General features: G+C 38.4%; 1 protein-coding gene and 1 pseudogene across 9 annotated transcripts in view; both read right to left on the bottom strand.

Moving 5' to 3' along the window:
* TMEM144 (transmembrane protein 144) overlaps positions 1 to 27,638 on the bottom strand; it is a 106,988-nt gene that overhangs the window by 38,100 nt on the left and 41,250 nt on the right. For 7 of the 9 annotated variants that reach the window (XR_003520778.1, XR_003520779.1, XM_027598844.1 and 4 more), the window contains 9 exons: positions 25,224 to 25,395; positions 22,921 to 23,043; positions 20,895 to 20,994; positions 19,181 to 19,261; positions 10,682 to 10,763; positions 8,487 to 8,563; positions 6,389 to 6,507; positions 3,867 to 3,986; positions 2,699 to 2,796 (listed from right to left, as the gene is read on the bottom strand). Coding sequence is in view for 7 of the 9 variants with exons in the window: in XM_027598844.1 (XP_027454645.1) it covers positions 2,699 to 2,796; positions 3,867 to 3,986; positions 6,389 to 6,507; positions 8,487 to 8,563; positions 10,682 to 10,763; positions 19,181 to 19,261; positions 20,895 to 20,994; positions 22,921 to 23,043; positions 25,224 to 25,332 (909 nt within the window). In the remaining 2 variants the exon portion in view is untranslated. The remainder of the gene's footprint in view (positions 1 to 2,698; positions 2,797 to 3,866; positions 3,987 to 6,388; positions 6,508 to 8,486; positions 8,564 to 10,681; positions 10,764 to 19,180; positions 19,262 to 20,894; positions 20,995 to 22,920; positions 23,044 to 25,223; positions 25,396 to 27,638) is intronic. The other 2 variants (XM_027598848.1, XM_027598850.1) reach the window with 2 other exon arrangements.
* LOC113924709 lies at positions 14,192 to 15,678 on the bottom strand (annotated as a pseudogene).

The raw sequence follows: 27,638 nt of genomic DNA, 5'->3' as shown, positions 1-27,638 counted from the left end.
GAAATAATCTAGGAAAGGGAAATGAGAAGAAATGAGGTGTAAAGAAAGGATGATTTTGTAGTTGGAAACTTGAAGCTATTTAAGTTTATTAACATTTTTTAGCTGAGAAGGAAAAAAAAATTGGAATTTGGATTAATCATGGTGTTTGTGGAGAAGGTGTATTGTATCAGCATTTTTATGATTCCTTTTCAAGCCCTGCACAAACTCTGGAAGAGTTTCTCATAAATAATTCCAACGTGTTTTTTCCCTTCCACTACTCCAACTGTCTACATGACTGGGTCAACAAAGTTTGACTCCACTCCAGGCATGTAAGCAAAGCAATAAAAATATATTACTCTCTGTTTATCAGTGTCTGGAAAATTCAACATCAAAAGCGCCAGGGAAATAGGTCAAAGCAACTGTCTTTTATCAATGACGTAAGGTCCTAAGCCTCAAAATCCAAACCAAACAAGAAGCATCTGGGTCCTTTAGGCAATTCCATACTGACTTTGGACAGGATGAAAAGAAACAACAGAAAAAGGGGATATAATATTAATGTTATCAGGCCAATCACTCAAGAATTTTATCCTCTCTAATCTGGAAATTTATTTCCCTTCAGAGAACATGATAGAAGACAATGCCAAAATATCACTGACCTTTGAGGCTTTCGGCTGATGATTTCCTAAATATTGGTTTAGACATGGTCTAAGGGTTATTGCGAGGAGTAATGTGGTTAGAGGAAGTGGTGCTTTGCCAAAAGTAATGCAAGCATAAGTCAAAGTGTGTACATACTCTTTGATTCAGGCAGAGGAGAGCCAAATAGGAAGGACATCTTAGATAAGAGACACAGCTGTTTTGGCAATTGGGATTGCATATTTTCCTTTCGTAAAGTGAATATAAATTACATATTTGTAAATCAGCCTTTGAAAACAAGGTGAGTTTGAGCTACGTTGAGAAGCTGAACTTCTGGATAAAATGATTCAGCTTTTAGATTTATCAGTGAAGACATGGAGCAGAGGTAACAAGCCCTTGCTCCTGCTACATGGGTTTTTTCTTCTGTTTTCTTTTCTTCCCTCCTCTCCCAGCCTCTCCCATCTCCCCTCCCCTTCTTTCCCCTTCTCTTTTCCCTCCCTCCCTCCCTTCCTTCTTTCCTTCCTCTCTCTTTCTTTCTCTTTCCTTTTTAATTAAATGTTACTTGATAATAAACTATAGATGCTGCTTTCAAGGAACTCACAGTCTAGTTACCAGTGGGTATATAACAGTGGAAATATATGTACCTGGGAAGAACAGCGCTACTAGAATTTTTTTTATATAAAACTGCTCTTTTGATAAAATAAAAGTGATCATATTTATAATTGTTGAAGCTGGGTGATGGGTATGTTTGAAGTTTTCCATGAAAAAAGTTAATGTTAAAAAAATCCAGTTCTTCCAAGAAATAAAGATGAATATAAGATCCTTGAGGAAAAGACTGAATCTTTTCTGTATGTGGGAAAGGTTGTTTTTGACTAGAGTAACAAAAGTGACACCAAGCAAGAATCTAGTAGCAATTTTGTCCAATTCCCTCAAGTCCCAGAAACACCTGTTTTTCCCAGGTAAAAATCCCCCAAGCACCAGAGGAAGCTATACCTGGTGGGTGAGAAGACTTTGCTTATATCACAGTGGTTCAAGAATAATCTTTCTGGGCGCCTGGGTGGCTCAGTTGGTTAAGCGACTGCCTTCGGCTCAGGTCATGATCCTGGAGTCCCAGGATCGAGTCCCACATCGGGCTCCCTGCTCGGCAGGGAGTCTGCTTCTCCCTCTGACCCTCCCCCCTCTCATGTGCTCTCTCTCTCTCTCTCTCTTTCAAATAAATAAATAAAATCTTTAAAAAAAAAAAGAATAATCCTTCTGACAGGCAAGTTTCCAAGAGCCACAGTGATTACTCCCATTGACTGTCTGCCCATACATCACCCACCTCAGCAATTTATTTCCATGGAATTAAGATTTAATGTTTTATCCTAAGTCTTTACCATAATTTAATACAAGAAACAGTGACAGAAAAAAAACAAATCTCTGTCTACTATAAATGTTTTTGAGGAATATTATTTATTGTTATTCAGTGTCCCCTCTAAAAGGCCCCATATGATACATTCTATTAAGAATTTAGTACTAGAAAATAACTGGTCTCTTCTGAGGAAATAATATGTTACCAGTTACAAAGAATTAGCTACCCCATTGTATTATTCCCTTTTGTAAGCACAAAGCAAAACTTAAGGTTTAATCACATAACTCATCCAGAGACAATAGTTTGCTTTAGGACTTCCTGAAAGCCTTTAACAATACCAAAGTACCATATGGGGAGTCTGAAGTACTTTCTGTCTCACAAGGTTGTGAGAATATACTCAAAAGCATTTTTAATTTGTAAATGTTCTACAGAGATAAGTATGTCATAAACAGCAAATTACAATGTATCCAAAATGACATTAGGTAAAATGACCAGACAAAAACTCTAAGGATATCAAAGATGAACAGACCTGCTAAACAAGGCTAGCGATGTTCCCTTAGCAATCAGGGACATGAGGTGAGAGGGTGTTGGTGAAGCTACATGAATCTGTTACACAAATTGTACTCCTAAAAAATCGCACTCCATGACAGTCCCCAGTGATTCACTAAGAATGCTTCAGAAAAATCAGATTTACATTTGAAAAACAAAAATTTGGAAAAACATTCAGCTACTTACAGCAGTGATTATTGGAAAACTGACCACAGCACTGAGGGCATGATTAGCTATGAACCAACAGCAGGTGGCTATTGCCCAAAGAACTCCTGACAGGAATCCTGAAATACACACAAACAGTGCACACTTACAAGCCATGTTCCTCTCCTGAAAAATCCACACTCCAAGTGGTAATATTAAAGTGCTCATATCAATGCATCCCCATCGACATATTTGGCCAACATCGTTTTATGATCATTTTGGAAACCAACTCATTTTTTTTTTGTTCTTGACTCCTGTGGGTATAATTATCAACCTTTTCATTTTACTGACATTAAACAAAATACCCAAAGTTGTAGTTGAGGTAAAGATTGGGTAGTGGAGAGGGACCTAGGGAAGATACTGGATCTGGGCATGCTCTGTGAACACCATTTACTTTAAACTTTCAACATAAAAATATGTGCAATTCAGAAGAGTGCTTATAGCTAAGGGGAAAAAAAAAGCTCCTAGAATTTGAACGAAAATACCAGATAAAATTTTCAGGATACTTTAGCTAGGTGTTCAATAAATACCCTATCATTTTTTATAATGGTAGAAGGGCATACTTTGACCTAAATGAATCAGGTATTCAAAATGAATCTGATATATGCTTTATTTTGTTCTTAAAAATTTTTTACTTGTGGACTTATATTCCAAGTTGCTTTATGGCAAACTCCTAAATAAGTGAGATATTATATGTATTTTTCACCACCAGTGCCGAATGGATTAAGTCCAAAGCATGTGCATTTATCATATACCCTTTTCAAACTCTAAAACAATTTCTCCTTATTCTCCAGAGAAGATGTTTGTTTACCTAAGTAACTACAAAGTTCTATTGACTCTGACTTGTAATAAGCATCCTTAGATAATGAAGAAGAAATAATAAAGTCTGATGGTCAATACACAATGTATTTTGGCGCAGGAAGTCATCTTAGATTCACTGTTCAAGTTTCAGGTTCTGTAATGACTGGCACTTCATAGATTTTAAATCTTTCATATTTAGTGGTGAGTTGGGCCAAAGCAATAGGGAATGAATATGTACACAGACACAGACACACAGGATGGCTTGGTTTCCAGAAGATGATTATTCAAGCTAAGTGAGTAGAGAATACTTTCACAGAGTAAGAAGACTTTCTGCAGTAAATGTTCTCACCTGGCAAGACTGCTTCAGGATATAACTTAAGGTTATTTTTCATGGTTATACAGTAGGCCAGAAAATAGACTGTGCTTGTAAAAAAGATGCCACTGAAGTGTGCAAAAACGTAGTCTAAATCTGAAAATACAGATCACAAAACTCTCAAATGTATCCTTTTATTCATTTCAAATATACTTAGGTTCTAAAGATAAAACTCACCAAAATTAACCTTAAAAGTAAAGGAACCATTAATTATATTTTATCATCCTAGTTTTCTACATGCTGTTTATATAGACTTTTAATTAACATATTTAAAACTTAGAAATATTAAGTAGTAAATTAGTTAGTATAATCAGATCTAAAAGGCTGGTTTTTCTGATTATCTTGGAAAGATAAATAAGAAACTATAAATATTATGTGAATACGATCTTGTTTTTAAGAATAGGCTTCAGACTTAATTTTACTAATGGCAATTGTAGCAAATCTCCAAGTAGACTATAGTGGGGATGATGTGAAAAATATGGGGGACTGCTGATTTTATATGGTGACCAATGTGGAGACCAGCATCTCTGTTGCAGATGACAGCTACATGGAAGGATATTCAGGAAGTTATCTCAAAGAGGGCTTTCTTTAGTTGTTTACCATAGGCCTCATTACATGGGGGGAGTTAACGACACATGATGATGGTCCAATATCTGAGAAACCCCACCCACACCGACTATTTAAACAGGTTGTCCTTTAGTCATACAGAGGGGTATCCCACAGGTTCTTGGCTGGGAAAGTCACATTGGACTCAGTGTTTTTCTCTCAACTAAAATTTTGACAAAGGTGAGTGTGGTCATGTTTAAGGAGAAAAGCTTGAAGGTCAACGAGTGTGTCTATTCTTCTAAAAATCTTAAACCCTACTTCTGGATCACATAAGAACAACACATGCATGAACTACCACAAAGGGCAGCATAGCATAGTTAATAAAAGCACAGACCACCTGGATGGGATCTGCAATCCACTACTTGCTAACTTTGAGACTTGGGCAAATTACCTGATCTCTCACAGTCTTAATTTTTTCAACTGTAAAACAAGGATAATAATGGTACCTAACTAATAAGGTTGCTATGAAGGTCAACTGAGGTATTATTGAAATGTGCTTAGAATAGTGTCTAGCACAGTGCATGTAATACTTTGTGTTTGTTAAATAAATGAAATAAAAATTGCACCTCCCTAGAATTATTTTTTAATAAAGTGGAATAAAGTGTGTTCCTATTAGATGGCATTAAAGTTGTCGTAAGAAAGGTCCCTAAGAATTGATTGTACTATTTATGTAAAGAGATTGTTGACATTATTTATTATAGCCCAGGACCAAGAACAACTGTACTCCTGGATGATCGGTTCTTTTTATCTTGTGTTCACTGAATTGTGGGACTGATTTGATTTCCCTCGTGTCTATAAGAAATCTTAGAGTCAAATTTATGGCTCATTTCTAGCAAGTGTACAAATATGTTATAATTTTTAGACTCATTCTTGGTTCCATTTTATTTTTTCACTCTTGTTTTTCCTTGTCTTTTAATTTATCCTATGTTATTCTATTTTTATTGGTTCTTATCCTTTACAGAGGAAAATAATAAAAACACAAAAAGTATTTGTAGAAAATCTTTAAAAAAAGACAGAAGTTAGTAAAAGGTTTGAATGCTAACTGGACTGAATATAAAAAGGAAGGAAGAAACAACGATGTCTATGCAGTCTATCCACTCAAAGTCTTTCAAATCCCAGTTTTGTCATCAATCTCTCCCTCATGACTTCTGCCTTCCAAATTTCCCCCTTATCGGAACGTAGGTCACATTAATTTTCTGTACCATCCAATTTAGAACTTTATTACCTATGATCTCATTCTTTTATGAGTTCATGGGTGGAAGCCATGCTTCAACAAAATGAGAGACCCCTGAAGTAGACCCTGTTTCATCTCCTGATGAGCCTGTACAAGGGTGATTGCATGGAGTGTTGAGTTTATACCAGATAGACTCAATCCATCACTAGAAACTGAGATAATCCGGGAGCATTATGTTGGGCTTTTCAATGCAGTACTCTCTGCTTTAAAAACAATATCCTCTGACTAGGCTATACTTTGACCTTTAGGAAGGTTATACTTTGACCTTTGCTTGATTTGAAAGTGATATGTACTGTACTTTAGCTTTTTTTAAAAGAGCAGAAGAATACATATTTTCTCAGAGATTATCTAACTGGAAAATAATCTCCAAATCTTACTGTAAAGCCAGGAAATATGTGTTCAGATCTAAGTAGCCTACATAAACACTGACTAGAATAAAGTTGATTATATTTGTATTTTGACAATCATATGAAAAGACTCAAACAGTCCTTTATTACTTTTAGTCTTCAGTGGTTTTCTAATTCACCACTTACAATGAAAAATAAGATCAAATCTATGTACCAGGATTTACTGTGATCACATTCCTTTTTTTTATATTCTTAAGTAGAAAAACAGGTATTGAATTTATTTATAAGGTAAAATAATGTTTTACTCTTACCATACTGGCTTGCCCCTGCGTATATACTGTCATTTCTTTTGCTGTGGTCCTTGATATAAATGATGGGCACAAATGTAGACCCATAGAGTATTCCAGATATCACTGCAAGACTGCAGCCCCTTAAAAAACAAATATATCACTGTTAATCTTGGCCCACAGCAATATTTCTGACAAACACACAAATGGAATCAGAGCTCAAGCATGCTTCAAAGTGTAAATCACAGGCAGTTATGAAGAAATCACACATCTATCTCAAGCTCTGTGACTGTCAAAAGTCAAAGAAATGCCCTGCAGGGTCAGAGTGGCATCAGAACTAAAAGTGCAACTTTTGCCCCCCATTGCCTAGTTTTGGAAGTATACTACTTACAGAAATTATAATGGATTATCATTATGAATTGTTATTACATAGATGTGACTACTGCTATCATTATACTGTCGGCATAATAGACTTGGCTCCCTAAATATGAACTATTTGTGGAGGGACACCATGTCCTATGCTCCTTTTTTAAACACTCAGTAATATCCAGCACAGGGCTAGGATAGACAAAGTATTAAATGCATGCTTGTTCAAAACAGCTATCGATATCCCTGGGTTTGCCTATGCCTTCATTGACTAGGGTGTGGTCAAGAAGTGCTGACTTAATTAATTTGGATATTTCAGGTAAAACACTTCCTGTTGTAAAAAGAAAATATTTCGTCTTAAGCCCTGGAGTCATGTTGACTCCTCAAACTTTGCATGAGGCAAGTGTTCCCAATAATTTTGGGGACAGATGATTAATATTTTGGAACAGTCCCTTTAACTTAATACAAAGGGCAATGACATGAAACAGGAAAGAGTTTTAGGCAAAAACAAACAAACAAAAAACCCCAAACAGGGACGCCTGGGTGGCTCAGTCAGTTAAGTGTCTGCCTTCAGCTCAGGCCATGATCCCAGGGTCCTGGGATCGAGTCCCGCATCAGGCTCCCTGCTCAGCGGGGAGTCTGCCTCTTCCTCTGCCTGCCACTCCCCCTGCTTGTGCTTTCTCTCTCTCTCTGACAAATAAATAAATAAAATCTTTAACATAAAAAAAAATTTCTTTCCAACTTAAAAATAAATTCTTAAAGTCTATTTTAATAGGAACTCACAAGGCCAATCTGGCAGTCAGCTCTATCCACAATGGAAATCCCTGTGTTATGGGGAAGAACGGACTCCATCGTCCTGAAAGGGGTGTCCCAGACACAGACCGACTAATAGACCAGGTCTGGCTAATCATGAGACAATCAAAAATGTTTTTCTTAACAAATATTCCCTTAGAAGGGAGAAGCTTTGTGAAAAAAAAAATTTTTTTTTGAGAGATCTGTTTTACTCTGAAGCAAAAACAGCAACATATTTATCTTCCAAAGCTTGTTTGTGAGCTCAATCTTTCATTCACTCAATTGACTCAAATATTTATTGAACATTTATTATGCACCAGGCACAGCCTCCTTCCCACTGTGAGGTTAGTGTGTATACTAACAGAGGAAATGCTTTATATTCTTGAAGTGCTTATGTGTGTCACAACATAAAAGTCCAAAACAGTCATCAATTGTAAAATGCAAGCTATCCACTTACATATTATCATATTTCTCTACTAATCCAAAAACATCTCACAAGAAACTTGAAAATATAAGGACTGCTGGTGAGCCAAACTCTCTCAGTCTCTATGACAGTGAGGGGTATAACTACATGGACCCAAAATATTCTACTATATTTGAAAATGAATATCTTGAGATTATAAAATTGTCAAACACATGAATGTACAGACTTCCAGCGGAGGTCATTATATGCTGTGGCCTGTATTACCTCTTTTACTTTAGCATCAAAAGTGTTGCAAAATGATGCTTTTGTCAGCTACTTACTGGCTAGAGATACTGGAGTGGTTTAGAAATTTCTGGAAACACTGAGATCATGGACCTCTGTACCTAAAAATCCATCAGGGCACAAGAAAGTCTGTCCACCATGGAACTATGAGAGATAAAGCTGATGTTACCATTTGTTTCTTGCACTTAGATGAGTATCACTTCACTCCAGTAATCCTTGCTTTAACCAAATATGAAAGAGAATAACAGAACCTCTTACACTGTGCGCTGTTGTACTGTGGAAAGTTTATCCACCCAGGAATAATCAGGGCAGGAATCTTGAGTGTTGTTGATCACCTATTGAAAATATTGGCACAAACCAAGACAAAAACAGCATTCAGTTGATAATGACCATGGTGACAAGAAGATTTTCCACGTTTTTCTCTTCTTTCTCAAACATAGTTTAAAATATGAGCATGTGACACTATGCACTCTGAATCTGTGCATATCTCCAGACTCAAATGTTTCGGATTCTGTTCCTCTTCCATTCAGAAAAGTTTGGCAGTTGGCAACTTCTCGGTTTAAATTTTTCCAGTTTAATATATGGCTATTTTGATACACCTATCAAAAGTAACAGAAGTTAACAATGCTTGTGTTTCATCTGCATTTTTTTTTTAAGATTTTATTTATTTATTTGACAGAGAGAGACACAGTGAGAGAGGGAACACAAGCAGGGGGAATGGGAGAGGGAGAAGGAGGCTTCCCGTGGAGCAGGGAGCCCGATGCAGGGCTCGATCCCAAGACCCCGGGATCATGACCTGAGCCGAAGGCAGACGCTCAATGACTGAGCCACCCAGGTGCCCCTCATCTGCATATTTTAATAATCTGTAAAAAAAATTAGAACCAAGGAAAACTCAGACTCTTCTATGGAATACTTAAGATTGATAGGTACTTTTTAAATTCAGTTTTCTTTAACTGAATTAGTTAATAAAACATTGCCAGCCATGGTTCATGATTAGGTTAATATTCCTTTTTTAGGTTGATATTCTAAGTCAGGGAAAATTACAAGCCAATTTATATTTCTAATATTGAATGTAATCATCTTTGCCTTTTAGCTGAAATTTCTTTAATGTGATACTCCTAATGCCTTTGTAAGAGATAAGAAACTAGATTTGAATTCTCTGTCATGTGTTAAGTCAAGTTTAGCAATAATGCTTTCTTTCAATGATGAGGAGCTCATAATGTATGGTTGCATAATACCCAGTCATGCTGTTTATGTATCTTTAAACTTGGTTTGCTTATATCCTTCCAACGTGCCTAGAAAGATCCAAGGTGGTTAACCTATTATGTATCTTTTTCCGAGTTGCATTTTTCTTTTTCTCTCCCTTGGTATGAGGGGTGGTTGGTCAGGAGGTATCTGAATCCCTGGGGGAGGCAAGGAATATTGGACATGTTCACTCTGTCCCAATTCCTTCATTCTCTCTCTGCAACATTTTCTGGATTAGAGATGTCTATGGGTTAATAAATCTCTTTTCTCTTATCCTTAAGCTAATTCTTAGTTAACTTTAGTGTCAATTTAACTAAGGTTTCAGTCACTTTATTTGACGAGGGTTTTGAGAGGGGAAGAAGAAAGGGAGAAGAAAAGGTTAGTTTTGAAGTAAGGAGTACAGGCAGCACCTTCCAGGGAGGCAATGCATCTGTCTGTCCGGGTGTAGGACTCTCGTTGCCCAGGGCAGCTGGATAGCACTGGACCCACAGCAGGTAGAAGAGAGACTTGAAACAGGAAGGACTGGAGTCTGGGTTCCTGGCCATGGGAGTTTGCTCTGAAATCACTTTTGTAAATGTAGCACTGGGCCTTGTGCTTTTTCAGATCTCTTATAGGTTATCCCTGTTGAATCTAGATTTGCTATGCCAGACTAATTAAGGTTCTTCAAGGTCAAACAGCAACTTCCTACATATTTCTTGTCTTTACCTTTGAGTGGAACAGGATGTGGCCAAAGAGAAAAAGGAAAAAAATCCAAGTCCCACTCCTCCTTTCATATGATTTGATTTTTCCTTTCATTGGCTGCCTCTGAGCTATTCCCCACTGCTCTCCCCGGGCCTACTTTAAGTCCTGCCTCCTCCCTCTTCCTAAAGTAAATTTTATATTCCTCTTCAGTACTTAGGATCCTCCCATTGCAGAAATCCTTAAGCCATTCCAAAATATGGGCTTGTATATACATCTTCTAGTTGGGATCTACCATTAATAGATATAAATAGACCTTTGCGTTTGCTGAGAAGCTTTCCCGTGGCAGTCTTGACTGGCTGCTATGTAGACCTAACTATAATATATATGCAAACATATTGTCGATGGCCCTGAATGAAAAAAGAAAAAAAAAAAAGGAACTACCTTCTCATCTATGTTGCAAATCTATGCATTTTCCTTTTATCTTAATTTTATGTTTCAACTCATATTGTTTCTCATACTGTACTCACATGATCCGTCATTAATGGTGTGGTGTCCACAGAACACGTGTTATTTGGTATTTCACTTTTGATGAACAAAAATATGAAAGCACTGTAAAGAAAATAAATTTTAGTGATGTTTCTCATAACCCTGGTTCATCGCAAGCTGCCTGAATTTTATGAGAAAACACAGCTTAAATCCAGTCCTAATGTGACGGCGATTACTGTCACACTGCCTCTTCAGGTACCGCTGCGGTGAGTAGAGAACTGTACAACCCCCACAGAGGAGACGCTGGGGCCTGAGAACACTGCTACACCCACACTCAGATGACGCCCTCTTCAGGGTCACACCACGGAATGCTACACAGATATAAAAAAATAAATGAGGACACCCTCTGTGCTCTGATATGGAAAGATCTTCAGAGTATATTTTAAGAGATAAAGACACATGCATGAGCCTGATGACTTTTTGCCCTTTGACATTTTTTTTTCCAAAGATTTTATTTATCTGACAGAGAGACACACAGCAAGAGAGGGAACACAAGCAGGGGGAGTGGGAGAGGGAGAAGCAGGCTTCCCGCAGAGCAGGGAGCCCGATGTGGGACTCGATCCCAGGACCCTGGGATCATGACCTGAGCCGAAGGCAGTCACTTAATCGACTGAGCCACCCAGGCACCCCGCCCTTTGACATTCTCACATAATGCATTGTCTATTCATGTCCAGTATCTTTATAACAAATGCTTTGCTTACCATTGACTTCTGAACCATGCAAATAGGTTAAAATGTGTTCAGATATTAAATTAACTTAAGGAAACTAACAACTTTGGTAGTATGCCTTTGACATTCCTTTTTCAAAATATGTTTGCATGGTTCAAACGTTAAAGCAATATAAGTTTTCAAAGTACAGAGGAGGCTGAAATAGTGTAGGTAGCCAAGTGCAGACGAGTGCTTATAATGTGTGATTTTTTGAATACAAATTTAAAATTTCTTAGCTTCCTTAGTTCAGTCTCTTACTTGCTTTAAAAACTTGAATGGTTCCATATTCCCTTCTATAGTGAATTTAACTGTCCTTTTGGAGTTTTAGTACCCTCTGCATTATGTTCCCCATAACCTACTGCACATGATTCTCTACAGGGACTTTCATCTCTGACCTGTCCCTGCTCCCACCTCTTCTTCGCCGCCATTTTCCACAACCACCTGCTCTTGCTTCTTTCTCTTTCTTAGCTGAACACGGCGTATACTCCCCTCTTCTTATCCAAGCTAAAGAAGAACTGAAGTGCTGAGTGTGACAAGAAACCTCCCCCGCTCCCAGCTCAGTCCTCACTGACTCTTCCTCTTCTCTGAATTCCCACACCACTAAGAATAGTCATCGCATAACCCAGACCATTTGCCACACGTCCTTGGAAACTTTTTTCTCTACAGATTTTCTAATTCAATGGAAGATAAGATCTCCTTCAAGGTCCTCAAAGTGCTTAACGCTCTGTAAAAATGAATGCAGAAAACCTAATTATTTTTTTAAGCTTTTATTTATTTGAGAGCAAGAGAGACATATGTGAATATGTGACAGATAGTGAGAGAAAGAGAGAGCATGAGTGGGGAGGAGAGGGAGAAGCAGGCTCCCCACTTAGCAGGGAACCCAACATGGGGCTCGATCCCAGGACCCTGGGATCATGACCTGAGCCGAAGGCAGTCACTTAATCGACTGAGCCACCCAGGAACCCCAATAAAACCTAACTAAATGTGTGTATGTCAGTTAAATGTGTGCTTACATACATGTTAATTTGCAAAGCTATTATTAGACATCTCAATTGCATTTTCTTCTCAAAATTACCATGAAAACCCTCAACCCTGTATAGACCGGTGTGTTTTCCTAATAACAATACAGGATGGTATGTTAGAAATACTTGAAGGGTACCAATGAGAAAGCCTTTGAGTGTTTCTTCAAACAACTGTATGACCCTCCTGCAAATCACTTAGCCTCTCTGAGCCTCAACTTTTTCCACCTAAAGAAATGGGGATGTGCCCACTTTACTGAGCTGTGATAAGAATTAAATAATAATGCATGCAAAATTCTTAGTGTACTTTTGGGAACATGGTAAAATCTCAAAACATGTTAGGAAATAAAGAGCCTATTGGATGGGAGAGGGGTTTTGAGCATGAGAAAAAAAAAATCAGGACTAAGAAATCAGTGGTTTTGAGCTTGTGTGACTAGTGCTTGTCACAAAATAGGTAAGTCAGCCCAGTTAGGTCAAGAGGGGGTACAGGGCACTAAGTTAGGACAAGGTAATGAAATTTATCTTATGTGTATGAACATAAGACCAAATAGATCACAAGATCTTTTGGGCTGTAGACTTACAGAACTTGTTACAGTGTGTTAGACACAAAGGTCCATGATAAAGTCTGTGAATATTGTCAAAAGCATGGAAAGTTTTTAAAAAATCAATATGTTATACCCAGGAGTGCTTCTCTACATTTTCGATCTTTCCAGTTTCCCTTAGATTTATAACCTTATACATCTTACAATTAGTAGAAATTCTGTGTATGTGTTTACCCAGACAACTTAATTTAACATGCTTTAGTGAGCATCTATTAAGTGTCAAGCACTGTGTGGCAAAGTCTGATGGTGATGGTAGGAGAGATGGTATTCAAAGAAAATAACAGACTTTGTCCTTCAGGATCTCAAAGTTCAAGGATAAAGGAATTGTATGAATAATACAAAATAGACCCTTCCATAATAGAAGAAGTTCAAGATGCCATGGAAGTTTAGGAGCGACTTATTCTAATTAGGAAGAAGGGAAATCAAGAAAACAACACACGATGGAAAATCTCAACTGATATTTAAGGGAGGCCAAGGAGGCTGAGGAAAGGGTCTTTGGGCTGGGGGGAGTGTCTGGGGTATGGTCTGATAAATAATCCAGGATCAATGAATTGACAATACAGGGAGAAGGCTGACCTAGGAAGAACGGTACAATCTGTGACTGTGGAGGACATACCAGATTAAGGAGGCAGATTTATTCTGAATTCAATGGGAGTGTTCCAAGGTTCTTAATTAGAAGAGTGATGACTGATTTGATAGCAGATATAAGCAGGTTATACTGGCAATAGGAAAAATGGAACTAGGGAAAGTAGATGTAAGTTTTTTTTTATGATCTCATTTCTATTAACTTTTGAAGGTTTAAGGTTAAGTATGTTTGATTCTATGGACGAACGTTAAAAAAAATCATTTTTTTTTAATAAAACTTAAGAGCAACCAATTTCATCATCAAGTAAAAGTAAAAACTGGGATTCTTTTCTAAATTAGTCCAAAGTGGCATTTTAGGAACTTAGTTCTAGGCTGTTGCACTGACACCATCACAAATCAAAGTGCAGGATTGGGTCTGATTTTGTTTTGGTTTTCTTTTCAATATCCAGTGCTCATGGATTAAGTTCTGGAAATGTTCCAATTGTAAGGCAGGGATCTGTTTGGATTCCACCACGGGTATGCTTCTTGGGTTGGATGCTGGAGGGTGAGGCCTATTTTGCCGGACCCATGTCGACTACCTAGTAGTCATCAAGGTCAAAAAATTCATCTTCTCCTCCTTGGTATTCCATTCTCTGGAAATCTACTCGGTACTGCAAGATAACCTCCAATTCCACCAAATCCTTTCACAACCTGAGATCCTTCCTGTGACTTATCTGTGACAATTTCCAACGTAGCACCAAAATTTTTTTATAGTTGTTAGCAAACCATTCCAGCAGGAGTGTGCTCTCAATCAGCTCATGTTCTTGTCCTGTCTCTGTCTGTGAAATGAGATTTATCCTTCTTTTGTTCTAGAGTTAGATAATTTTCTCCTCTTCTGTGCTTTGGCAATGAAGGCTGTATCTCATTAAATGCAGATTTTCATAGACTATTAGAATCTCTACAGCTTCCATTTCTAAAGTCTTTAGTATGTCTTCAACTCCAAAACAGTACTTGCCCGTGTCCTGGCTGATTTCATCAAAATCTTGAATGAATTTCACGTCTGAGAGGACTTCAGTAGATAATAGCTTGGTTGAATCCATTTCACAACCATAGGAAATATCAACTAATTTTAAAACTTTTGATTGCAACCTCTGATCAAACATCAGATTGATTTAGTTCAGTTTTTAAAAGTCAGCTGATTCAGCTAAAACAAGACCAGTCATATTCACTTTATCCCCAGAAACAAACAGCTGAACAGCAGCTCAGCTACTTTCGGAACATAGTTATGTCGTTTTTTCACTTTTTTTTTTTTAAGATTTTATTTATTTATTTGACAGAGAGAGACACAGTGAGAGAGCGAACACAAGCAGGGGGAGTGGGAGGGGGAGAAGCAGGCTTCCCGCTGAGCAGGGAGCCAGATGCGGGGCTCGATCCCAGGACCCTAGGATCATGACCTGAGCTGAAGGTAGACGCTTAACGACTGAGCCACCCAGGCGCCCCTCGCTTTTTCACTCTTAAACAGGCAAAAACACAAGGCTGATTGACCTCCTCTACCATGTTTCTTTGGGAGATCCACAGCGCATTTGTGCAGGACTTCTCTTGCGTTTCCTTGGAGTGTGCCAAAAAGTGTACCGCTACCATCTATTACAATGAAGCCAAACTTGCTGTCATCCAAAAGCAGTGCTGTGAGAGCCTCTGTACAGAATTTGTTGTCACACAAATACAATGACGTATTAATTGGTTTGAAAGGTTCAAAGTCAAGGTCGACCTTCTTTTCCTTTCCTTCTGTTACAATTGTACCACAGTAAACAACCAGGCCACTTAGAGGTACTTTGTTATGAAGTTTGAGTCTTTGTTGTAGAGATGTAATGGCTCCCAGGACTGAAAGGCAGTTTACTTGTGACTTAATGTTAGATGCAGTTCCAGACTCACCTGCTAACGTTTTTGCAACTGGTGAAATCTGGTCTTTGGGAGGAATGATCAATTCTATCATGCTTGTGCCACTGCTGCGGGCCGCCTCTAAGCTCTTGATGAGCTTCTTGATCTTCCAAATCTCCACATTACTGTCAGCAGCACTGGGGTCATCCGCCACCTCTCCTCCCTAAGGGTCCAGTCCTAGGTGGCAGGGGCTGCTCCTTCCTGGCGGCGGCTCTGAGATTCTTTTTTAAAGATTTTTATTTATTTGAGAGAGAGAGACCGCAAGTGAGCAGGGTGAGGGCCAGAGGGAGAAGGAAAGTGAGAATCCCAAGAAGACTCCAAGCTGAGTGTGGAGCCTGACATGGGGCTCAATCTCATGACCCTGAGATGATGACCAGAGCCAGAACCAAGAGTCAGACGCTTAACCGACTGAGCCACCCAAGCGCCCCTAGATGTGAGATTTTTACAATCATATGCAGGTGGATATATATTAAGGAACTGGGGGAAAGGAGAGGAAGAACCTGCGAAACATTCAGGAAAAAAAATGTTTACAGGATTAGATATAGGATGGGGTATGAGAGGAAAAACAACTCAAGATGACTAAGGTTTTGAATTTGAAGAACTGTGGCTATTACATTCTATGAGGGAGGGAACACAGGAAGAGGAACCAGTTTTGCAGGGAAGGGCAGAATAAGAAAAGTAATTCTGACTGGGAAATACTGAAGGCAGAGAGAAAGTGTTTGCGGAGTGCTGACCATGTGCCTGACCCAGCAAGGTCCTCTTCCACACATTATCTCACCTCAGCCTGGGGAGGGGGTGCCTGGGGGGCATCTCTGTCGAGATGTCGAGCTTGTCCATAGCGAGATATAAGGACTGTGGCTCTGAAGAAAGGTAATGGCTGGAAACAAAGACTGGATTTCCTCACAACACAATTCTCCAGGAAAAGCAAGTTAAGTGAGAAAGAAATGGGGAGCAGACTCAAGGATAATCCAAAGCATTTTTTTTTTTAATCGGAAAGGAAATCTGCTTTTTTTATGAACTCTGATCCCTGGATCTTCATTAAAGTTTGTTTGAGAGAACACTGTTTCTTGGTGTCAGCTTCATACCCACCCTTATATATTGTCTCCTGAACCATGACGCCTAGAAGGCTGAAGCCTGTGTCTTCCCAAACTGTATTAGCAGCTAGGTTTTGCCATCGGGAGGCAGAGAAATAGGCTTAAAAGTTGGGAGAAGCCGTTTTGTTTTGATGGTGGCTCTGGTAGTTTCAGCAGCGGTGGTAACTCAGGGCAGAGGCAACTGTGCTGGTTGGAGCGTGGGCTCCAGGGTTTTGGGCAGAACCCCCTTCCTCCTTTTGTTCCACTGGGGCCTTATCACAATTTTGTAAACAATTCCTTGTGTGAAATGCTCCGCTGTTTAAAATACCTAGAGTGGGGCCACCTGGGTGGCTCAGTCAGTTGTGTCTGATTCTTGATTTCGGCTCAGGTCACGATCTCAGGGTCATGAGATCAAGCCCCATGCCAGGTTCTGTGCTAGGTGTGGAGCCTGCTTAACGATTCTTTCTCCCTCTGCCCACCCCTTCTCAAGTAAATAAATAAATAAAAATAAAATTAAAAATTAAAAAAAATACCTAGAGTGATTTTATTTATTTTTTAAAGATTTTATTTATTTGACAGAGAAAGAGACAGCCAGAGAGGAACCACAACCAGGGGGGAGCAGGAGAGGGAGAAGCAGGCTTCCTGCTGAGCAGGGAGCCCGATGTGGGGCTCGATCCCAGGCCCCTGGGATCATGACCTGAGCCGAAGGCAGATGCCCAATGACTGAGCCACCCAGGTGCCCCCTTAGAGTGATTTTAGTTATAGAAACTGACTGATACCATATACAGGAAAAATGTAAGGCTAGAAACAATCTCACCTAACCTTTAAAAACTGGACTGTACAGAGGATAAGATCAATAATTTCAATTTTAAAAAAAGCAACAGGAGGTGACCAAACAAATGTGACCATATTCCAAATTTCCTTATACTAATGGCCATGAAACTCCAAGCTTATTCAATGAATGCCCTTTGAACAAACTGATTTAACGGAGTTAAAATAATGAAATAAAAGTTTCCAGAAGGTGCTCTTGGTAAAGAAACCTAGAAGGAAGCCGGAATGCACTACAGGAAGAGATCATTGCATTTCTGTGCCACAGACCGACTCCAAACCAAGCCACATGATCCTCAAGTGCACTGACAGTTTACCACAGAGCTGAACAACACACACCCAAAGGGAAACCAGTAATTGAACATGAACTAGCTATTGGTACAAATAATGATTATTATAATAAAAATTACCCAATTTATAGAGCATTAGCTATATACCTAGCAGTATACAAAGCACTTAGCATATTTCTTTTCATTTCATCTTCAAAATATTTTATAAGGCTGGCATAATTATTTCCCTCACTTTAGCCCCAGATGAAGAAACCAAGGCTTAGAGAAATTCAGTAATTTGCCCAAGGTCATACAGGTAGAAGTGGGTAGAACATGAATAATTTGCAATTTTAGAGAATGTACATTTTCTAAAGAAAGAAGAAATATGGAGAAAAACAATGCCTGATGGACTGAGTAAACTGGCCTTAAATTACTATTAAGTCAGAAAGAAGGCATGCTACATTACAATTTTGGGGCATAAAGAAATTGTTTTTGAGAGAGCTATTCAAAGCTAGGATGCCATGTGAATTGTGCAAAATACATAAAATTGCCTCCAACCAAAAATGTCAGGAATCTGCTTTTTTAGAATAATCTATGCTATTTCTTCTCTAATTGGCCTAGGACCACTCTCTTAGGGAACATTTCAATGACAAAGAGATTGTTCCTGAATGTGGCTGGGGAAAAGCCATCACTGCAGGAGGAAGAGAAATATAGTGTTCTTTCCCTGAAGAATAAAAAAGTACTAAAATCTTTCCAGGCAGGGCTATCCATTATGTGAAGCACTGACAGGGAATATAAATGGAGTCTAGAAGGGAAAGGGGACTGAATTTAAGGTGACCTAATTCCTGCTGGAGTTTTATTGATTGAACACTGCCATATAGAGATTTAAAGTCATTTTCATCCTCATTCATATAGTGCATATGACTAGACATAGAAACATCCCAAAACACGTATTTAAGTGAATACGTGTTTTCATATGTGGGAGAGTAGTTATCTGACCGGGATAAGAAGAGATGAGGGGAGACAGGAATGTGGAAACTGGGGGCAAAGAGGAAGTGCTTGTAATGAGAGAAGATAAGAGGAGAGAATCAAGGGCTATTCCAGAGGCATCGGGGAGCCAGCATAACATTTCTTTACACAGTATTGTTCAGTTTGCAAACTAATGTGCCATTTGATTCTAATTTATGAGCTATGTACTATGATTTTTCTAAAGATCACAGATAAATGAAAGTGAGCTTCAAAGCAGCTCAACGGTCTTCCGGGGGTCGCAGAGCTTTTGAGAACTAAAGCTGGGGCTTGGGACCCCAGAGCTGGCCCTTTTTGTCCTTGAAAGCCAAATCTGTGAACGTAAATGAAGAATCTGAGGACAAATCATGTCACTTTTATGAAATACGGATTTAAAAAAATGTAAACACATTGGGATCTCTAAAAGGTTTTCTAAATGTTTGGAAGAACAGTTAAATCAGAAATGACTGTGTACCTCACTACTGATAATCCAGCTCCAACATAATTCAGCACCGGTTTTGATACTTCTTCTGCGTCCATTCCAAACCAGCCAAACCTGTAATTGAGAAAGTTACATCAAAGTAGGTACTTTTGAAAATGTCTTCATCGTAGTGTTCAAGAGCATGGACTCAGGGTCAGATTCCTGGATTCAAATCCTAAATCCCTCTCTTACTAATTGTGACTTGAACAAGTTAACTCTTTACCATACCTCAGTTCCCCAAGTTTAAAATGGGGTACCTATAAGCTAGGTATAATTATTATACATATATATCCCTTCCTTTTTATGAAGATATTTTAAATGAGTTAGTATATGTAAAAGTACTTGTGAGTGTCCCTGCCTTCCAAGATAAAGGAAGAAGGAAGGCAAAATAGATTAGTGGCAAAGTGAATGCTAATTAATTGGATGCAATTTTGTATAGTATTTATTGAGACAGACTTTTGAGTAACTGCTTGGTTAAGGATCACTTTTTGGCATCACCTTATATATACATATTTTTTCATGCCTTCACATTGTAGCAATTGTTACTAATAATTACTGTGAACCATTCAGGGCAAGAATGAAAGAGGCAGGTAGAAAAAGCAAAAGAAAATAGCACTTGTAAGAAGCTGGTGGAAGCATGGGGAAAGGCCAGGAAAGAACAGATTGGAAGTTAGTTCATTTTGTCATTACTGAGGTTGTTACAACGCTTTGAGAGGGAAGAGGAGCCCAAAAAGTAAGGTAAGAGTGACATCCTCCCTTCTACTCCTCTTCCCCATACTCAACTTGAATGTTAATTTTAATGCTAAACGAGGGCAGCATAGTCAAATAGAAGTTTCTACTTCTATTTTATGGGGGGTCTTCTACGGTGCACTGTATAACAGGGTAGTTTCTAGCCATCTATGGCTATTGAGCACTTGATCTATGGGCAGTACAGCTGTGGGACTGAATGTTTAATTTTATCAAATTTTATTCATGTAACTTTAAATATAAATGGACACCATGTGGCTTGTGGTGACCCTGCTGGACGCCCCCTAGAGCTGGAGTTGGCACAGTTTTCCTTAAAGGGCCAGAGAGTAAATATTTTAGGCTTTGTGGGCCAGACGGTCTCTTGCAATTACTCAACTCTGCCACTGTAGTGTAAAAGCAGCCAGAGACAATATGAAATGGATGGGTTTGGCTGTGTTCCAATGAAACTTTATTTACAAAAACGGCTGGGAAGGTGAGCCATGTTTTGCTGACCCTGGCCCAGGCTCCAGGAGGAATATGTGCTTTAGAACTAGAAGACCTGTGTTTGAAGCCTAGCTTATTCATTCTGTGATATTCAGCAAGTTACCCAATCTCCCTGTCTTTTAGCTCTCTTATAAGGTAGTGCTTACCTCATGTTTGTGAAAATGAGAGGAGAATGATGCATATAACACATCCAGCAAATTGTCACACAATAAAAAGGGAAAATACACATTAGTTCCCCTCCTCTCTTCCTTCTTCTGGTCCAAGGAGATAATTCCTTACTGTATCTTAACCAAATATCTAGATCAGATATTAGAATTTAGGGCAAATAATAATTAAAAGTAGCATATTTCACATGTATGTCTTACCAGCTGTAATCTCTGTGAGGGTAAAAACCAGTGTATTCCTCTCAGCTAGCCCAATCCCTAGGACTTGCCTTACATCAGTGTAGAGAATCTTAGTTGAAATTGTTTTGTGTTACCTTGAGCTTGCCCAGCCAGTTAAGGTATTAAATGATCCCCAGATTAAGATTCCAAGGCCTAAACCAATGGTTTTGATAATTGGGACAACAGCAATGTTCCCTGGAGATGTAACATACAGAAAAAAATATGTTATTTCTAATACAAAAATACAGTTATAAATTGAATTAATTTTTAACTTCAAATGAAGCTTATGGGATTTGGACAAATTTAGGAAAGCACAATTCCTCAGTTTTTAAATAAAAGAACTACATTTTTTTGGTATTTAATTCAGGTTTATGATTGCTAAAAGAACTAGGCATAAGACAAAATCTTACAAAGAAAAATGATGAATTAGCTCTTTTCCTAATTGCACCGATGCTCTTTGTCCTTAATATAGGTCTCTATTCTATAACTTTTTGCAGAAACTGTCAATGATAAAATTAGTAGTGACTGTCCTCTTAGACTTGAACCCCCAGAGCCAAGTACTGACAGAAGTCTTTGACCCAATATGGCCCCAGACTTTGCTCTTCCATGCTCATTGACTTATCTTCTAGAACGCTGCATTCATTGCTTTGTGCTCTGAAAGGTCACTCAAGGCCAAATGCATGATTTTTTTTTTATAGTTCTTAACCTCTTAGCAGTCTGGCCTCAGTCCTGCAATCTTCTCTGGAAAGGTTTCCTCTGGTGGCTTCCAAGATGCCTTCATTTCCTGATTCCCTCCTGTCTCTCTCTTTCATGGCCTAGTCTTTCTTGTCATACTCTCCAGATTTAGGTGCCCCCTACATATTTTCCCTTGAACACATTCTCCTTCTTGCTATATATAATCTTCTTTGGGCACTTGACCTAATTTCAGGATTTCAGCTGTCAATTAGAGACACATGCTCCCAGTGCCACTGCTCTAGCCAGGACCTTCTCCAGAGTTTTAGTGCTCTGCTCCCACCAAGAGATCTCTAACCAGATGTCCCACACTGTGGGAACATCAGGAACTTCAGTCTCAAAAGGTCCCAAACCGAACTCATCATTTTTCTTTTTGGACACATACTTCTCTCTATTTTCATCACTCAATGATAAAATCCCTACATCATCATTGGCTGCTCCCTTTCCTCTACTCCCCATCTCCACTCAGTTACTATGACCTATAGCATCCATCCATAGCAACATTTCTCAAATTACAGCCCTCCCCCACTGAATCCCAATGGAACCTGCTGGGTAATTATAAATACTATAGTTGTTATAAAGATCTGTAGGCTACATGGAGCTTTCTGTTTCCCTCTCCCCAGTAGACATGATAAACATAATCATACCAAGGTATAAGTGAGGTATAGTAATTTAAATCCCAGTGGAAATTTAAAAGTGAACTCTTTTGTCCTCCAAGTCAGGAACTTCACTAAATCATTTAATTCTGCAGAGATTCAAATTAAGTGGGTACCCAATAAGTTTTTCACATTTTAAAATGTATTTGCTTTTAATCAAATTAACCTCTAAAAATCCTTGATATTTGGAATTCTTTTTGCTAAATAGAACAAAATTCTCCTGGGATATATTTTATATTAATAGAAGGAAAACCATCCTGACCGGCCAAAGGTATCAATTCCAGTTATATAATTCTAGGTATTGATAAAGCAACAGAGGGAAGATATTTGTTTGCTTTTAAAATGACAATGTGTCTGTTTTCCTACTTTCAAGGATAAGTCTTAAATATTATATTAGTAGAGACTATTTAAAAAATATTTTCTGATTAACATAGAGAAAGAAAGGCTGGAGCACTTAAACTAATATATAAGTTATGCTTGAACAGATAGAGAGCAACTGAAACATTTTTGCTATGATTTTCTATCAGTAACTAAGAAATCATTAAGAGGAAAAAGTCAGGAAATGTACCCAAAATATTTATCGAGCATCTGAATGAAAGAAACTAAACTAATTTCTAGTATCTATGCCTAAGGATTATTCAGAATTGCTGTTTGTGCTATTTCCTTTTATTAGGAACCAGTTATTTTGATCATAGTATTAAATGATTACAGAATAAATTATATCATGCATTACCTGTTGCCCAAATGCAGCCCCCAACCATTGCGAAAGGCCAAAATTTAGGGCAATGTAATATCAGATTGACCACCAGGGCAATCAACCATATGGCAGCACAAAGCACCCACTGGAGAAACATTCCTGGAAATAAAAGAAATTGGTTTCTGTGGTTCAAACTGATTTGAGTAAATTAACGCTTAAGAGTATCAAAGAGATGTTATTATAGGAATGGTCACAACTTACTGAATGCCTATAATGTGGGTACTTTGCACACTTACTATAATTTTTACAACTACTATGAATCATAGTCAACCCTAGTTTAAAGACGGAGAAAATGAATGTGAGATGAAGCAACTTGTCTCAACAGCTAACGGTTTGTAGAACTGGAATTTAAACCTATGCTGTTTACTCCAAAGCTTGCCAAGCATAGTGCATTCCTGGTTAACATTCTTTTGTTTGTTTCACTAATTAAACAAATCTAGAATTTTCTACCGAAGAGTACTGGCAAGACCAAGTCTATATATTTGTATTTGAATGCCACACCGAGTGCCATCTCTCACCAAAACACGGCATTAAGAACTTCAGAATAGCACAGTAGTAATTTAAACCTTTCGGGATCATTTATGCCACCTTCGGGATACAAACAAAGCCACTCATGGACACATGTGGACCCCTCACACTTAGAGTTGAATGCCTGTGATGAGCCAGACAGTACAAACCCAAGAATTAGCATTCTGGGTCAGGGCATTCTTCTTTCTGGGCCCTGGGTTGCCATTTGCCAGTTAGCTGAAGATGACATGGTGGTATGAGGTCTATCTGCACCTGAGGCTTCTGTTCCATCAAGGGGTTTAGGGATTAAAAGATTAAAGAAAAAGTCGATATAGGAAGAAATACTAGGGCAGGTATAACTCAGTGTAGCACTTCTGAGTCTACCTGTGGAAGGTTTTTGCCTATTTCAATTCAATCTCATGGTGGAGGAGAGAAAAAAAAAAAAAAGGCTGTTAGCCTCTAGGACAAAAAAGGAAGATCACAGAGATGAAAGCGAACTTCATCTTACAAGTTCTTCATTTTGCAAATGAGAAACTGAGAACAAAAGCGCTGATGAGACTTGTCTAGGGTCACAGTTGTTGAGAGACACCTAAAAGCCAGTTCCTCAACCCCTTAGTATATATTTTGTTCTTTTAGTAGTTTCCATATCCATCCTAACTCCAAAGAAAAAGAGAAGAAAGGCTCTGGAAGAAAAAGATTTGTAATTCTATTGTTGAAGTAGCAGCAAGATATAAGGAAATGAGGTGATAAAGTAACGGCTTCCCACCAGGTGTTCAGCATAACATTTGAGCATCTTCTCCTGGCTATCCTATTATAGGCAGGTGGATTAAAAACCCAAAACCCAAAACCAAAAAAAACCTCTTGCTTCCCTTTCCCTGAAGTTCACATGACGGTCAGGTCAACTATAATGTGCCACGTGTGTTCCTAAAAGCACCGCACTTTGCAAAATCACATAATAAAAACCGCAGAGATTTTATGGGGAGAAAGGGAACAACACTCAAAAAACATTTCATCAACAATGTATTTTATAAAAAGACAGGAACCTAATAAAACAAGAGACAGGAACCTAATTTAAAAAAAAGTACAGTGTTACACTGGCTAAGTGGTTAAGAAATTCACAAGCATTACAATAAATATGGCACCGCAACCTGAAAAAGACTGGAAGGGTTGCTTATGGGAGTGGGCATCGGAAGTGTGGCAGCTTGTGAGCTATTGTGAAGCTGGTGGATGGGGGGATCCTCACAGCAGACGTGAACAGGTCGTGGTGCTGAGGGAGCTGCGGGATGTTGAGGGGTGCGTGTGCAAGCGCACCTCGTGCTTTCCCATGCATCTTTATTCAACTGGGCGTGGTGATCTGTGCTCACCTAGTGCTGTACCAGTCAAAATGGCATATAAACACAAAATTCACGTTGTGCTCAAACTGTTCTCTATTATATGAAGCGTATTTGAAATTCATGTTTTCAAAACAAGTGTATATTGGTAGAACTAACTTTCTTCTTTTGTAAACATAACAGGTAAGGCTAATAAGCTTTCCTGACAGTCACTCTCCCAGCTTTACCATGAAACACAACCTTAAGACTATTCCATACTGAACAAATCTCAGATAAACTGGCATGAGCATTACCGAATGATTTATCATAAGCTCTATTCATTTGGCGCCAGGTACAAGATAATTTGTAGCCATCATTAAAAAAAAAAAAAAAAAAACACCAAAAAAGAGAACTTCACATTTAAAAGTAATTTAAAGTTAACCATGAAGGAAAAATAATTACCATCACCAGTATCGTATTTTTTAAGTGGCACAAAGTTTGAGCCAAACAAAAGGACAGCTACAGAAGAGGAGATGAAACCAATGGTTAGGTCTGTTCCGTTACTGCTCATGGTTCCAGTACTGTCTGAGAGTGAGCCGGTGCACTTTACACTTGATGTCCTTTTCAAGAGCTTCTGAAATAAAAGAAAAACAAAACCATTAAGAAGTTGTGCATCAAAAACTAATGATGTAATGTATGGTGATTAACATAACATAATAAAATAAAAAAATGCAAAATAAAAAAATGTAAAATAAAAAATAAAAAAATAATGATAATTAAACTAAAAAAAAGAAGTTGTGAATCTGTGAACAAACTGATTTCTACGTGATATTTATGGAGCTTTTTGAAAGTATGCTAAGATTCCTTCTTCCAGATAAAAAGTTAGGACACTATGAAATTATGTCTTATGTTCACACTCCATGTTTATTCATTTGTTTTTTCTTTTATTTTACCAACAAATAGTTTTTGATCATTAATCTACAATTTATAAAAAAAAAAAAAACTTTGTCTTCAGAGCTTGAAAACCTAACTTCTTCCAAGATCTGGAGATAATTTTTTTTTTTTTAAGGTTCATTCACTGATTTGAGAGAGAGAGAGAGAAAACAAGTTGTGGGGGGAGAGGGAGAGAGAGAATCCTTAAGCAGCCTCCCTGCTGAGCTTGGAGCCCAGTGCAGGGCTCCATCCCAGGACCCCGAGATCACGAACTGAGCTGAAACCAATAGTTAGACGCTTAACAAACTGAGCCACCCAGGCCCCCTGCAGATAATTCTTATTATACTATAAAAAAATTCTCCTGTGTAGGTGGATTGGTATAATGAAAAGATTTATGGACCAGGACTCAATTGGTTGTTGTGACAATCAAATGAGAGAGCATGTGTGAAGACTTTCAGAACTTCCAGTCTGGGGTGCCTGGGCGGCTCAGTTTAAGCATCTGACTTTTGCTTTCAGTTTAGGTCATGATCTCAGGTCTCAGGGTTATGAGATCGAGTCCTGGTTGGGGCTCTGCCTTAGGCATGGAGCCTGCTTAAGATTCTTTCTCCCTCTGCCCCCTTTTTATATAAATACATAAAAAAAGAACTATCAGTTCCTCAAAAGCAAAAGCTTTTTAAAAATTTCAGATAGGAGCTTAAGGGCACATGTAGATTTTATTGCTGCTACGTACTCAGGATTACCTAGAGGCAAAGGCACTTTCCTCATCAGTAATACCCTCATGGTGTGTATTACTTTAAGTAGTTTGTGAAACCTTATATCTTTATGACTTAAAAAGAAAAACAACTGAACAGATAGAAGAATCCATTAAAGATCTCTTCAAGAATTTTTTAAATCTCTTCAAGGTTTAGGTCCTTGAAGTATCCCTTCAGGAATCTCCTAGACTCTTTTTTTTTTTTTTAATAGTTTTTTTTTAAAGATTTTATTTGTCACAGAGAGAGAGAGCACGAGAAGGGGGGGGCAGGCAGAGGGAGAAGCAGGCTCCCCGCTGAGCAAGGAGCCTGATGCAGGACTTGATCCCCGGACCCTGGGATCATGACCTGAGCCGAAGTCAGGTGCTTAACTGACTGAACCACCCAGGCATCCCTCTCCTAGACTCTAAGAATAGAGAAACTGAGCGTTGATGAAGGGAGGTGGGTGGGGGTGGGCTAGATGGGGATGGGCGTTAAGGAGGGCAATAGTTATGATGAGCACTGGGTATTATATGTAAGTGATGAATCACTAAATTCTACTCCTGAAACCAATACTACACTATATGTTAACTAACTAGAATTTAAATAAAAATTTGGAAGAAAAAAAAAAGGAATCTCCTAAAGTACAAGATTGACAGTGGGTATTATGCACAATACCATCACCTGGTCAGCAGAACAATGTGAGGCAATTAGCCATCTGTTCAATCTCATAGCCACTAGCCACATGTGGATAACTAAATTTTCATTAAAATTAAGTAAAAAAAAAAAAATCAGTTCCTTAGCCAAACTAATTAAATATCAAATGCTTGATAGTCACATATAGCCAGTAGTTATCTGAACAGTGCAGATTATAGAACATTTCCAACATTACAGGAAGCTCTATTGGACAGCACTGCTAAGCTTATTAAAAAGTTCTGGTTCCCTGTGAAGAGAAGGACCCAAACCACAAATAGCCAAGAATCAGACATTTTTCATAACATTAGAAAAGGCTATTGAACATAGTTCACTCTTTTAGTTGTATAATCTACATGAGAAAAAAATAACACAAAAGAGTCATTTTATCACAGGAGGTAATCAGAGTCTTTCCACAATACCATTTTGAAATCATATTTTGTACATTGACTTTTTGGTTCACTTCATCTCCTTAAGCCTTCTGGAATGGGAGTTAATCAATCCAGTCTTTTTTCCCTCCAAA

Source organism: Zalophus californianus, chromosome 2 (genome assembly GCF_009762305.2).
Source record: "Zalophus californianus isolate mZalCal1 chromosome 2, mZalCal1.pri.v2, whole genome shotgun sequence".
In the NCBI taxonomy this organism is placed as follows: Eukaryota; Metazoa; Chordata; class Mammalia; order Carnivora; family Otariidae; genus Zalophus; species Zalophus californianus.
Note: the sequence above shows the minus strand (reverse complement) of the source record. Positions and strands in the feature narration are given on the sequence as shown.